This window comes from Lissotriton vulgaris, chromosome 3_1, assembly GCF_964263255.1.
Source record: "Lissotriton vulgaris chromosome 3_1, aLisVul1.2, whole genome shotgun sequence".
Lineage (NCBI taxonomy): Eukaryota > Metazoa > Chordata > Amphibia > Caudata > Salamandridae > Lissotriton > Lissotriton vulgaris.
Window position 1 is genome coordinate 1,418,604,629 of NC_141689.1, and position 13,795 is coordinate 1,418,618,423.

The following is a 13,795-nucleotide window of genomic DNA, read 5'->3' on the forward strand; positions in this document are numbered from 1 at the left end:
GGGAGTAATGAGATGGGACGATAATTAGTAAGGACAAGTGGATCTGCACTGGTTTTCTTAATGAGTGGGACTACAGTTGCTTCTTTAAAGGCTTAAGTAAAAAGAGAGCATGGGCCGGGAGTGGATGAAATGCTTCCTTCAGGATTTGAGGGGAACAGCTACCAGAGCTATCAGCAGGTTAAGAAAGAGTTCCTTGCTGAATCTGGGTAATTCAGTCAAGGAATGAGGATTCCTGGGTGTAACTGATTGATTACCAGGAAGGGGACTAGGAGGTATACTGGCTTTAATGGCGATAATTTTGGCAATAAAGAAGGAATTAAGTGGTGCAAAAAGATTGAGTTGAAGGTATTTTTACTGTTACTCTGTCATGGTTGGATAACTCTGAGACAATCGCAAATATGTCTTTATGAGAAAAAAGACATAAATAATTGGTTCAAACATGTTCACCGGGATTTGGATTAAATATGAACCCATCATTAGTGAGACACACTTTATACATTGGTCAATACACCTCTTCTCATTTGTCCAGCAGAGTAATTGATTGAACTTGATTTGGTAGGGAAGTGTCAGAACCGTTGTTTACCCACATAGACATCTCCTAGTGAGGCTTGCACTTGTAGAGTGAAGTCAAGGTGTAAGAAGACCAAAAAATGTAGATTCTGCCATGCAGTGGTATACAATAGTGAATATGTTAATGGTGTTATTGCTAATTTGATGTGTGTAAAATTAGCTAGATGACTACTATGACCCCCTGATAGCGAAGGTATAGCAGCGAGAAGGTGTTTTCATTTGTTTATCAAGTTTCGGATGTGCATAGCAGAAGCTTTTTCTAGCATCTATTTGGCAATAACAATGCCAGCTGATAGGACACCTTGGGAGCTTTTGTAATTTGCAGTTTTATAATAATGAAAATAATGCTGAAGGATTGATTCACTGATTTGAAATAATTTCTTACTCTGTTGATGACTATCTGTTGGCTATGTAAAACTAAATTATATCTTAGGAAACCCTTCCGTTGCTATTGTTACATGAGTGCGTACGGTGTGGATTGTAGATGTCGTTGATAAAGAAGTATGGCTTCATAGGCTTTGTTTCAACCTCGGGGCAGAGGAAAGAAGAAGTTGGGACTACCGAAAGAGGAGTAGCATCATAGACGTTTGAACAGGCTAAAGTTGCAGAATGGTAGAGTGATGTGTCCTAGATTATTTAGAAGGAAGTGAGGCAGAAGTCCTCCAGCTGCTTTTGGTATTAGTAACAGTGCTTCAAGATGTCTTTAAAATGTATGGCCTCATTGTCACAAAGATTACGCAAGAAATATTTGTTTTGTGGACTCCAAAGATGGCTCCGTATTGCGTGTTGCTTGTTGCTCATATGTGAAAGGGAGTAGGTCTACATCTGTAGTTGTGTAATTCTGGTCTGCATAAAATCCACCTTCTCCTTGATTCTGTAGCTTTCAATATTACTCAGAAAGACCCTCTAATATTCAAGGCTGTTGCATTGCAGAGGCCCTGCAGCAGGTTCCCAACTAGCGGCACACACTTTTAAACTCTGGGTAATTGCTAGGGGCATGATCCAAGAGGCATAAACCTGGCAGTTTATACAGCAACACACCTTCACCACCATTCTTCATGGCATTCTATTCCATCCTGCAACTTCCACCACTGTAGGATTTTATGTACTGGAACCTTTCAAACCTCTGCCATAGTACCATGCAAAAGAACTCTATTAATTTCTCCTAAATATAGTGCACGAGTTTTCACATAGTAAAGCCTCCTAATTAAAGTTCACATTTTTGAGTGGTGTACAGCTAACATTATGAAATGATGAAAGCTGCTTTGACGCACTATCTTTGATAGACAAGCTAGTGAGTGTGCAACTGTTGTGTGGTCATGTTAAGAATTTGGATGAACAATCTTCACTGCATGCATTTTTATCATTTTATTAGACTTGATGCTTTTATAATTATCTGATGCCAATCTTGACAAGAACGCTGGAGCCTGGCAGTTTTTGATTGGATATGGTGTGCCAGTGTTCCCTTTCGGTTAACATTTGTAAAAGTTCTTTTATGGGTCTCGCTGCATTAATGTTGTAATGTTCAGACTAGCGGTGGCAATATTAAACTTTTCTCACAAATCAGACCCACTCAATGTGTGAGCTGACAATCAGTATTCCAAATTACTGTCTGACTATTGGCATTTGGATTTCTCATTGCATTTATTTATTCATATTTCATTCATTCTTTTTAGGTCATCATCATGGAGACTATCTTGGTAAAAGTGAAAATGATCCTGACAGTTTAAAACAAGAGGTAACTTACTGCTTTTACAAATAGCTTTTTATTGTGCTGGTAACATACATACAGTGCCAAATATAATTCAGTAGACTATAGGACCTAGTCTCTGTAATACAACATTCTCACCACAGGAGTAGGGTTATCAGGCACAGCTCTCACAAGATGATGCATTGAGATGATTTCTAACTAATCTCTGAGACTTAGTCCCCTGGCCTGAAGTTCTTGAAAAAAGATATATGAGGCGGGGTAGGGATACCCTGACCCCCTAAACCCCATGGGTGGAACTCATAGGGACCCCTCCGCTGGGCCAGCAAGAAAACAAATGGCCAAAAACGCAGCATACCAGCAAGACTCTCGCTGAATCGAGAAAATAAAATGGGAGCCGGGCCTCATTTATTTAGTAAATCGCTCCTTGGAGCCTACCTCTGGGGTTGTATTTAGAAAGGGGTAGGGGGCTGCGTGGCCCCCTCCTCGAGCCATTAGAGACCCCTGGGGGCCCACCCCCAGGGGTGATCTTATTATTTATGTCATACAATATTTATGTCATAAATTATGTCATAAAATATGTCACGAGTGATGTCATATATGAGGCCATAAGCAGTGCATGGGGGGGACTCAGGTTTTAGTTAGCGCTGCTAACTATAACTGGTGAAATCCAAATTTAGATATACAGGAACGTATATCCTTCGAGGAGCTAGCAGTCCCTGTGCTGAAATCTGATTGGCTGCCAACACTTCAACTAGGAAGTGTTGGTAGCCATCTTGGGACTCTGCTTCAGATGCGTCCCACACAAAACATGTTAAAAAAGAAAAGGGGTCAGGAAAAGAATACCCTGACCCCCAAGCCTTGGGGCCCGAGAGGGACCCCACAACCTCAAAAAGCACTTTTTCTTAAATTTAAGCTGTGGAAACATGACGGAGTTGCACAACCGCTGCAAAAAAAATAAAAACGCTGTCTCACACACTTGTTTTTAAGAAGGCCCCGGATGGGCCAGGTCTTGGGGGCATGCCCTGTATAGTAAATATAAAAGGAGGGGGGCATGTGGCCCCCTCGAGGGCATCTTTATGCCCCAGGGACCACAACCTCCCCGGGCTACATAAACATATTGCGGGCCGCGTGGACCTTCCCAGGCCCCAGGGATCACCACCTTTTTTTAAAAATGGAAGGGGGCCACCGACACCCCCACCCCTAGGGCTTCTAGAGGCCCAAGGGACCACCACCTCCCCATGGGCTGAATAAACAAATCGAACAGGGTACTCCCGGACCACTGGCCCGGGAACCACCACCACACTTGGGCCAGATAAACAATTTCCACATGGAAGCCAGCCGAGTGGCCCCTGTCCGAGGCTATATATGGCCCCACTGCCCCACCACCTCCCAGTGTCTGTCCCGAACAGATCAAAGGAGGGGGTGTGCACACCACCCCTTCTGGAGCCATATGGCCCTGGGGACCGACACACCCCAGGTCCGGCTCCTGCTATCTCCCAGGGTGCCCACCCTGAGACTTAACTGTTTGAACACCCCGGTTCCAGCGGGCAGAGTCAAAGTGCTCTCACCTGCTGGAAGCAGAGGTTGCATCCCTTTATCAGCTCAGACATGTGGGCAGAGAAAGAGATGAAATGATTGCTCCTGCATGGAGAGAGCTGCCTTTCCAGCAGCTCCCTCTGTGGAGCAGAAATGCTAGCTCCTACAGGAGGTTGGGAGCTGGCTGGGACCGTTGCTGCCTTGAGACTCCCCTCCGGTCCCAGGGAAAAGAAGAAAAAGGCAAAATAGAGCTCAGAAACAAGCAGAAAGAAGCAAAATAAAGGTAAGAAAGTAGCAGAGAGAGGCAAAATAAAGGTCAAATGAGCAGAATGAGGAAAACTAAAAGTCAGCAACAGGCAGAAAGAGGCAAAAAAGAGATCAGAAAGTAGCAGAAATAGTCGAAATAAGGGTCAGAAACTAGCAGAGCGAGGCAAAGTAGAGCTCAGAAATGAGCAGAAAGGCAAAGTAAAGGTCAGCAACGAGTAGAAAGGCAAAGTAAAGATCGGAAATAAGCAGAAAATAAAGGTCAGCTATGAGCAGAAAGAGGTAGAATAACGGTCAGCAACGAGCAGAAGGAGGCAGAATAAAGGTGAGAAATGAGAAGAAAGAGGCAAAATAATGGCAAGAAAGTAACAGAAAGAGGCAGAATAAAGGTCAACAACGAGCAGAACGAGGCAAACTAAAGGTCAGCAACAAGCAGAAAGAGGCAAAATAGAAATCAGAAATGAGCAGGGAGAGACATAATAAAGTTCAGCAGTGAGCAGAGAGGCAAAATAGAGATCAGAAACAAGCAGAAAGAGGCAAAATAAAGGTCAGAACCGAGCAGAAAGAGGCAAAATAGAGATCAGAAACAAGCAGAAAGGGGAAAAATAGAGATCAGAAACTAGGAGAAAGAGGCAGAATACATTTCAGAAATGAGCAGAAAGAGGCAATATTAATGATAGAATCTAGCACAAAGAGGCAAAATAGAGATTATAAAAGAGGAGGAGTCAAATTAAAGGTCAGCAACACACAGAGGGAGAGATTCACAGAACTAACTTAAGACAAAATCCTAAACTTACTACCATTTTGGCATTCACAGAAGGCACTTACTCATTTTGGTATTCACAGAAGGCACTTACTCATTTCGATGTTCACAGAAGTTAGGAGTCCTAAGTCTTAAAGTTAGGATTTTTCTCAGTTTAGGATTAGTAAAGTAAACCAATTAAACTTTTGTGATACCTTAGTGTATAAGTTGAACACTCAGAAACTTTTAGAAAACACTGAAAATCACTGGATGATGTTATCAGTGATGTCATCAGTGATGTCATTAGAGATATCATCAGCTCTGTCCCTGACCATGTCATGAGTGAGTTAATATATTAGGTTGTAAGCAGTGCCCTTTGGATTTTTCTGTAAATTTTTATATATATGTGTGTGTGTGTGTATATATATATATATATGTATATATATATATATATATATATATATATATATATATAATGCCAAAAAAATACACCACACAATGTAATGATACGCTTTGTATAGGTCAACAAATGGTGTTATATGTTTGTTAATGTCATGCATTGTAAAGTCGTACACCCATATTTTTTTTCCTAACTATGGGCCTGATTATGATGGTGGACAGACTTCAGTCCGTCCTCCGTCGTTTCATATTTGGGACCGCCGGCCTACCAGGCGGTAGTCAACAAGGCAAATTATGATGCTACCGCCACTGTTACGGTCGCATGACCCATGTTTTGTATTGCAGCAGGTGCTGGGCTCTGCAGCAACGGCTGCAGTACAAAACAAACACCCACACATATCCCTGCACTATGTGGCAGGCACCAAGCGGAGCATGCCACATGGTGCAGGGATATGTAGGGGGACACCATAGGTGCCCGCCTCGTTTTGTGTCTGTGGACGATGGGGTAAGGTGGGCCACTAGGGGCCCATAATGTCCCTTTCCACCAGCCTTTATTTAGCGGGTTCACTGCCATGAAAGGGCTGGCGGAAATGAATATCGTAATGCCTACAGCGGTGCCTGGTAGGCACTGCCACCATTGTAGGTATTGCTCAGCCTCCGATGGACCGATGGGTTCCTTGAGGCCGTTGGTTCCGTGGCGGTTGGTCTTTCTGACACAGGCGCTCGCCGTCCATATGTGACAGACGGTAAACTTGGTTTAGATGGTGGGGAGACCGCCACTGACAACCTGTCGGTGGCAGTCTCCCCGCCATTGTAATCAGGCCCTATGTTCAGAAACCATAAATAAGTCCTCTTTCATTTATAAGAGGCCTGTGCAATTGGTCTATTCATTTAAATGTGCTCCTCTTTCTCGTTGATTTACAAAAGGGGGTGGTGATGAACAGAGTGTCTGAATTGAGCAGACCACTCTTACCCAGTCCAAAGATCAGGGCTTGATCCATCACCGTTATTTATCTCACTGCCCCATCCCAGCTCAGAACCTGGCTATATGCAAATCAGTCTGTCCCTGGCCCAGTGCATCATGGGAACAGGGCAGACTAAACTACCAAGCCAATTCTTTACCAGAAAGGAGACAAGCTACCGGGGACCGGTTTCTGGCATTTCAGCCTCTTCGGCCCGGCTTGCTTGAATCCTGATGGAGCAGTGAGAAAGGGACTCATGTCTGAGTATACCCTGCCACACCTATAGTGGCCAAAATCGATTTACAAAAGGGGGTGGTGATGAACAGAGTGTCTGAATTGAGCAGACCACTCTTACCCAGTCCAAAGATCAGGGCTTGATCCATCACCGTTATTTATCTCACTGCCCCATCCCAGCTCAGAACCTGGCTATATGCAAATCAGTCTGTCCCTGGCCCAGTGCATCATGGGAACAGGGCAGACTAAACTACCAAGCCAATTCTTTACCAGAAAGGAGACAAGCTACCGGGGACCGGTTTCTGGCATTTCAGCCTCTTCGGCCCGGCTTGCTTGAATCCTGATGGAGCAGTGAGAAAGGGACTCATGTCTGAGTATACCCTGCCACACCTATAGTGGCCAAAATCGATTTACAAAAGGGGGTGGTGATGAACAGAGTGTCTGAATTGAGCAGACCACTCTTACCCAGTCCAAAGATCAGGGCTTGATCCATCACCGTTATTTATCTCACTGCCCCATCCCAGCTCAGAACCTGGCTATATGCAAATCAGTCTGTCCCTGGCCCAGTGCATCATGGGAACAGGGCAGACTAAACTACCAAGCCAATTCTTTACCAGAAAGGAGACAAGCTACCGGGGACCGGTTTCTGGCATTTCAGCCTCTTCGGCCCGGCTTGCTTGAATCCTGATGGAGCAGTGAGAAAGGGACTCATGTCTGAGTATACCCTGCCACACCTATAGTGGCCAAAATCGATTTACAAAAGGGGGTGGTGATGAACAGAGTGTCTGAATTGAGCAGACCACTCTTACCCAGTCCAAAGATCAGGGCTTGATCCATCACCGTTATTTATCTCACTGCCCCATCCCAGCTCAGAACCTGGCTATATGCAAATCAGTCTGTCCCTGGCCCAGTGCATCATGGGAACAGGGCAGACTAAACTACCAAGCTAATTCTTTACCAGAAAGGAGACAAGCTACCGGGGACCGGTTTCTGGCATTTCAGCCTCTTCGGCCCGGCTTGCTTGAATCCTGATGGAGCAGTGAGAAAGGGACTCATGTCTGAGTATACCCTGCCACACCTATAGTGGCCAAAATCGATTTACAAAAGGGGGTGGTGATGAACAGAGTGTCTGAATTGAGCAGACCACTCTTACCCAGTCCAAAGATCAGGGCTTGATCCATCACCGTTATTTATCTCACTGCCCCATCCCAGCTCAGAACCTGGCTATATGCAAATCAGTCTGTCCCTGGCCCAGTGCATCATGGGAACAGGGCAGACTAAACTACCAAGCCAATTCTTTACCAGAAAGGAGACAAGCTACCGGGGACCGGTTTCTGGCATTTCAGCCTCTTCGGCCCGGCTTGCTTGAATCCTGATGGAGCAGTGAGAAAGGGACTCATGTCTGAGTATACCCTGCCACACCTATAGTGGCCAAAATCGATTTACAAAAGGGGGTGGTGATGAACAGAGTGTCTGAATTGAGCAGACCACTCTTACCCAGTCCAAAGATCAGGGCTTGATCCATCACCGTTATTTATCTCACTGCCCCATCCCAGCTCAGAACCTGGCTATATGCAAATCAGTCTGTCCCTGGCCCAGTGCATCATGGGAACAGGGCAGACTAAACTACCAAGCCAATTCTTTACCAGAAAGGAGACAAGCTACCGGGGACCGGTTTCTGGCATTTCAGCCTCTTCGGCCCGGCTTGCTTGAATCCTGATGGAGCAGTGAGAAAGGGACTCATGTCTGAGTATACCCTGCCACACCTATAGTGGCCAAAATCGATTTACAAAAGGGGGTGGTGATGAACAGAGTGTCTGAATTGAGCAGACCACTCTTACCCAGTCCAAAGATCAGGGCTTGATCCATCACCGTTATTTATCTCACTGCCCCATCCCAGCTCAGAACCTGGCTATATGCAAATCAGTCTGTCCCTGGCCCAGTGCATCATGGGAACAGGGCAGACTAAACTACCAAGCCAATTCTTTACCAGAAAGGAGACAAGCTACCGGGGACCGGTTTCTGGCAGTGCAGTGAGCTAAAAAACGGTGTTGGATCTAGCCCTGATCTCTTGACTGGGTGAGAGCTTTCTGCTTAATTCAGAGACTCTGTCCCTCACCACCCCTTGTTGTAAATATTTTTGTCCACCCTAAGCGTGGAAGGGTATTCTCAGATGTGAGACCCTTGCTCATTGCACCATCAGGACTCAAGCAAACCGGGCCGAAGACGGCTGTAATGCCAGAAACCGGTCCCCGGGAGCTTGTTTCCTTCCCAGTGTAAGAATTGGTTTTTGTAGTTTGGTTTGCCCTGTTCCCATCATGCACTGGGACAGGAACAGACTAATTTGCATACAGCCAAGTTCTGAAACTGGGATGGTGCAGTGAGCTAAAAAACGGTGTTGGATCTAGCCCTGATCTCTTGACTGGGTGAGAGCTTTCTGCTTAATTCAGAGACTCTGTCCCTCACCACCCCTTGTTGTAAATCTCTTTCTCGTTGGGCCTGCCTCCTTTAACTTAGTTCTTCAAGATCTTTCATCGCTTTTTTTTTGTCTCCAAATGTCAAGTATTTTATATTGTTGGGGATGTTTTTATATTTGTGGTTAGGCTGAAATTACATAGTTTTTATTGTTGCAATATACTTTTGGCACCTGAAAATGGTCCTCATAAGGAAAATCATATCCAGATTATTCCTGTAATGTAAGGGAAAAATAAATCATTTAGAATTTGATTATAGAGTACATCTTTAGTGCCCTAAAACCAGCAGTTACGAGAGCAAAATCCCATACCTGATCCTCACTTTTAGGAATGGTGGGATTTTGCTCTCATAAATGGGATTTACTCACATGAAAATTCCAACAGTAAGGTGAATTTCTATGTGGGCGAATCTACTCACATGAGTAGCTTTGTGAACATTCCAAGGCAGACCCACCTGCAAACATTGGTGCAAACCAATACATTTCCATGCTTGGAGATATTCACAAACATTTTGAAGGTAGATATTTGTTTCTATACATCACCTTGTGTGTAAATTAATACTGTGAGTACTCTTTGGAATCTCTGACAGTTCCTATTTGCCAGCAGTATAAGTGAGTTTTTTGTGAATTTCTCAAAAGTTGATATTTTAAACAAAGCACAAGTGTAAGTAAGCCTATATGAGAACTTTTCCAGCTATTACAAGGACATATGCATGTGGCCCTTTTATATTAAAGACCCATCTCTTACTGTTTGGAGAAACGGAAAAACTATAGTAATATAAAAAGCATGCTTCGATTGACACTGAAAAAACAACTCAAGAAGGTGGGATAATATTTCAGTACTTTAATTTCAGAATGCTCTCATTTCAGTTTTGCAGCCGTTTTTAAGTAGTTTACTCTTGGAGCTCATTTAAGATTTATTTTTAAATTAACTGTTTTCTTTAACAACCAGATAATATAATATGCATATTTAATCTACTCTATTCACAGATTTCAAATATAGGAAGGGTATCATGTAAACAAAATATATGTAAACATGTAAAGTTATTGTCGACAGGCTGGATATTTACTTTCAGTCACATGCACCACCTTATTACAATCCCATCGGTGACAGCAACCCTACGTTTAACTAGGATGATGAGCTTCAGTACTTATTTTACTTCTTTTATAAACACAACTTTCAAAATTTTAGCAAAATGCCTATTTTTTTTATTGCTCTTAGTTTTTCTTCATTTGTTGTAGAATCTATGCTGACTGTGTAATTAAACTGAGATAAAAAACGTTGCTACTACTGGTGCCCAACATGCTGCATGGAAATCACCGAGTTTCGTACTAAAGTTGTGAATTTGAACATTGCCTTATGCCAGGGGAGATTTTGGGGTTCAGAACTTTCATATATATTACCTGGTGTTGCTTTGCAGCTTTGCGCACTCCTGGTACCATCCAGATGCTAGATTGTCCTTCTCAAGACCTGAGGATTATCTGGTGTTGCCTGCGAAACTTCACACAGTATTACCTCAGGGCTTTCCAAGAGACCCTAGAGACATTCAAACCATTTCCACGAACAGCTGGGCCTGGCAGAAATTGGTTAGAATCACAACTGTGAATACACTATATTCCTCTGAAATTCCGATTTTGAATAATGCACGGATCCCCATCATGACTGAAAAAATAGTACAGCGCACTGTAACCAAAATTACAATCAACAAGATCGGAGACCTATTTCCAGACGGCCATGTCTTTGATGGAGACGAGGAGGATAAATTTAGTGAAGTTACATTTATGGACAATTTCATCCTTCGACAGGTGCGAAGCACGCTTAGGGCTACATTTACAGAATTTCCCTTGGCACCAGCCGACTTCGGCCCCGGGTAGTGCCTGACTGGTTTCGAAAATGTATAGTTCATGCATGACACTAGTTCCTGGAAAGGACACCAACGTCAGGGAGACTTGGGAAATGGATTTGGGGCATCCTATTCCAGACACACACTGGGACTTTAGCTGTTTGCAAATTAAAGAAGTTTCCTTAAACAGCAGACACCGGTTATAACACTTTAAATTCTTATGGAGGGTCTACATGTCTCCACAAAAAATACACAGCATCGACGCTAGCAGGCCACATGCATGTTTAAAGTGTGGCACACCACACGCACTGTGCACATTTAGTTTGGAACTGTGCAAAGATTGGGTCATATTGGCGTTCGGTTTGCGCTGAAATAGCTAAGATGGTTGATTGGGATGTGGCTCTCGCACCGGTGTCTGCATTATTGTGCTGTGTACTAAGCTTCCCTAAGCCTGTTCATAAGTTTACTGCAATGGCCTTCCGGCTTGCCAAGCATGAGATTGCCCTTAAATGGGGCTGCAAGGCCCTGCCCACGACAAAGACCTGGCTCCAGAGTTTAGCCTACTGTAACACGAATAGTGATCTGTACGCGGACACCATACCTGCAGCGTCGCGTCCAAAGGATATTTGGGGCCCCTTCAAAGCCTATTTAGTGGACATGAACACCACCCCCACTTCACAACCCCCGGAAGGGCTGGTCCCCACAGGAGTGGGGAGACACACTACTGGGTGGACATACGCCTCTCAGATGCACCCATTGTTATGTATTATTTCATTTGGGGGTGGGGGGGACTCGCCCTTCTCAGATTACAGAGGATTTTTATGGGGTTGGAAAGCATTGTCTGGGTGTTCTGGTTACATAGATAGGCAACTACCAATGTAAAGCCGGTTGGAGGGTGGGGAAGACAATCTTGGCAATCTTAGCAAATGTATTCAATATTCATCGTATGATTCAATGTGGAGTTACCTACTGCGTGCAGCAGTGTACTCTATATGTAAATGCTGTGACTTTTTGTATTATGGAAATGGAAAATAAAGTTTTTTAAAAAAGTTGTGAATTTGATGCATGTTTCAAACTGCAGAATTAGAATACGTGAAGAAGGTTCCATTTTCAAGCCTTGGCCTTCTATCCATTAATTAGGCTTACAAAGCAGTAGCCAGTGTGAGATGATCTGAGCTGCCGTAAGTCAAAGAACTAGAGGGTCACTATATCAACACAGAGACCTTCTTTTACCTTGAACTGCATTCTGAATATTCCTATGGTCTCTTGTGGATGAGTAAGGCACTCATTTCCTCTGAACAAAATTCTAAGGTACTACAGTATACTTGAAGAACTGGTTGAGCTTAAGCTGTGAAATCCATGTGTAAAAAACAGAGCCCCAGTCAGCACCCAGACCTAACCAGTATGGTTTGGGTGCCAGGGAGCATCTTACTTTGTTTCAACTTCACTTGAATGGGTTTTGTCAGACACATTCTGTTCATGTTATACCTTTGTCATGGTTCAAAAATAAGTTGCTTTTGCTGTTCACACTGTGCACTTTTATCATCTGAGCACAATCATAGTCTGGGTGATGGAGCATGGTGTTGGACTGGCTTGGTTTTAGGCTGGGCATAGAGTAAGTTTAAAAATGTTTAAAAGCCTGTCTAAAGAGGAGCCAGGAGGAATAATTCCTAATTAGAAAAGTTGGCCTGTTTAGTGGTTCTGAGTCTGGTTGGTGCTGCTGTGATGTCCACAGTTCGCTAACATAGCAGGCTGGATGATAAGCAGACATTGAGGTCATCGATGGTTAGGTGTAAAACCAGATAGTGGAACTGTTCATAGCAGTTACAGATCAGACAGATCCAAGCTCAACGTGGACGCCAGCATAGCACTTTTGAGAAAGGAGAGGTAGGACTTTTCTGTTTTTCAGACCAACAAGAAGCTAAACTTCTGTATCTTCTATAGAAGGAGGCCTGTTCAAACTTGTGCAGTAGTCAACTATTGCATTGTGCAGATTTAGCTTCAGCTAAAATTGATGAAATCAGAGAGACTTTACCTTCGCTTTGGACATTGGAGCATGCAGTATTGAAGGTCACTATTACAGCGTCCGGGTAGGGATAAGACACAGGACAAGGCGCAGTCTGTTCCACTGCACCAAGTCACTGTTCTTTTGAGATCCACACCATGCCACAGATTTCTTTTTTTAGTTTAAAGAAGATTTTATTGAATACACAATGCATTACATAATTAATAAAAATAATACATCAGAGAACATAATACTGCAAAGAAATTAGGTAAATAATGGGGGGTAAAGGAAAGAAAATGAAAAGAAAGAGAAGAAAAGAAAAAGGGGGAAATCAGTTGATATAATACAAAACTTCATATTCAGAACGAACAATCAGAAAATTTCAAAAAATTCAATGGCACCTTATGAGAGAAAATAGAATCAACAAATATTGAAAGAACAAAATAATGAGGAAATACCTCAAGGAGGCTTGGATACTTCTTTAACACGTGGAATGTGTACAGGTCGGGATTGAGCAGACATATCTAAATAATTCGTAATAGGTAAACATAACAAGTCTCGTTTAATAGCTAGGGTAATAGGATGAACATAGGCTTTATCTAATCTGTGGTTATAGCAAACACCATACCACCAGGCCCGAAAAGAAACATTTGAGGAGCCTTTCCAAGACTTAGTAATCTGCTGATAAGCTACTGCAATAAGTAAGTCAATAATAGAAATGTTGCTATCTGAGGTGGACCAAATGTCAGACAGACTGCCCAGAAAAATATGAGTGAGAGAAAAGGGAAATTGAGTGGAAAAAATGTGTTAATTTGTTGCCAGACTTTGGACCAAAAGGAATAAATCAATGGACAAGTGAAAAGCATATGTTTAAAATCTGCTACATGGGCAGAGAAAGACCAACAAGTGGAGGGAACTGTTGGATTAAGTAAATGTAATTTGGCAGGAGTGATTAAGAATCTGTTGTAAACAAAAAATAAGGTTTAGGTAGTATTAGCTGCTCTAGAGGACTTCCTTATTTTAGACCATATCTGATGCCAAGTGTCGATAGATAA

At 43.2% G+C, this 13,795-nt stretch overlaps 1 protein-coding gene across 9 annotated transcripts in view; it reads left to right on the forward strand.

The window, feature by feature from the left end:
• The window catches only part of PTPN13 (protein tyrosine phosphatase non-receptor type 13), a 981,974-nt gene that overhangs the window by 806,668 nt on the left and 161,511 nt on the right, over positions 1 to 13,795 (forward strand). For all 9 annotated transcript variants that reach the window (XM_086961883.1, XM_086961888.1, XM_086961886.1 and 6 more), the window contains one exon: positions 2,247 to 2,308. In XM_086961883.1, coding sequence (XP_086818009.1) covers positions 2,247 to 2,308 — 62 coding nt within the window. The remainder of the gene's footprint in view (positions 1 to 2,246; positions 2,309 to 13,795) is intronic.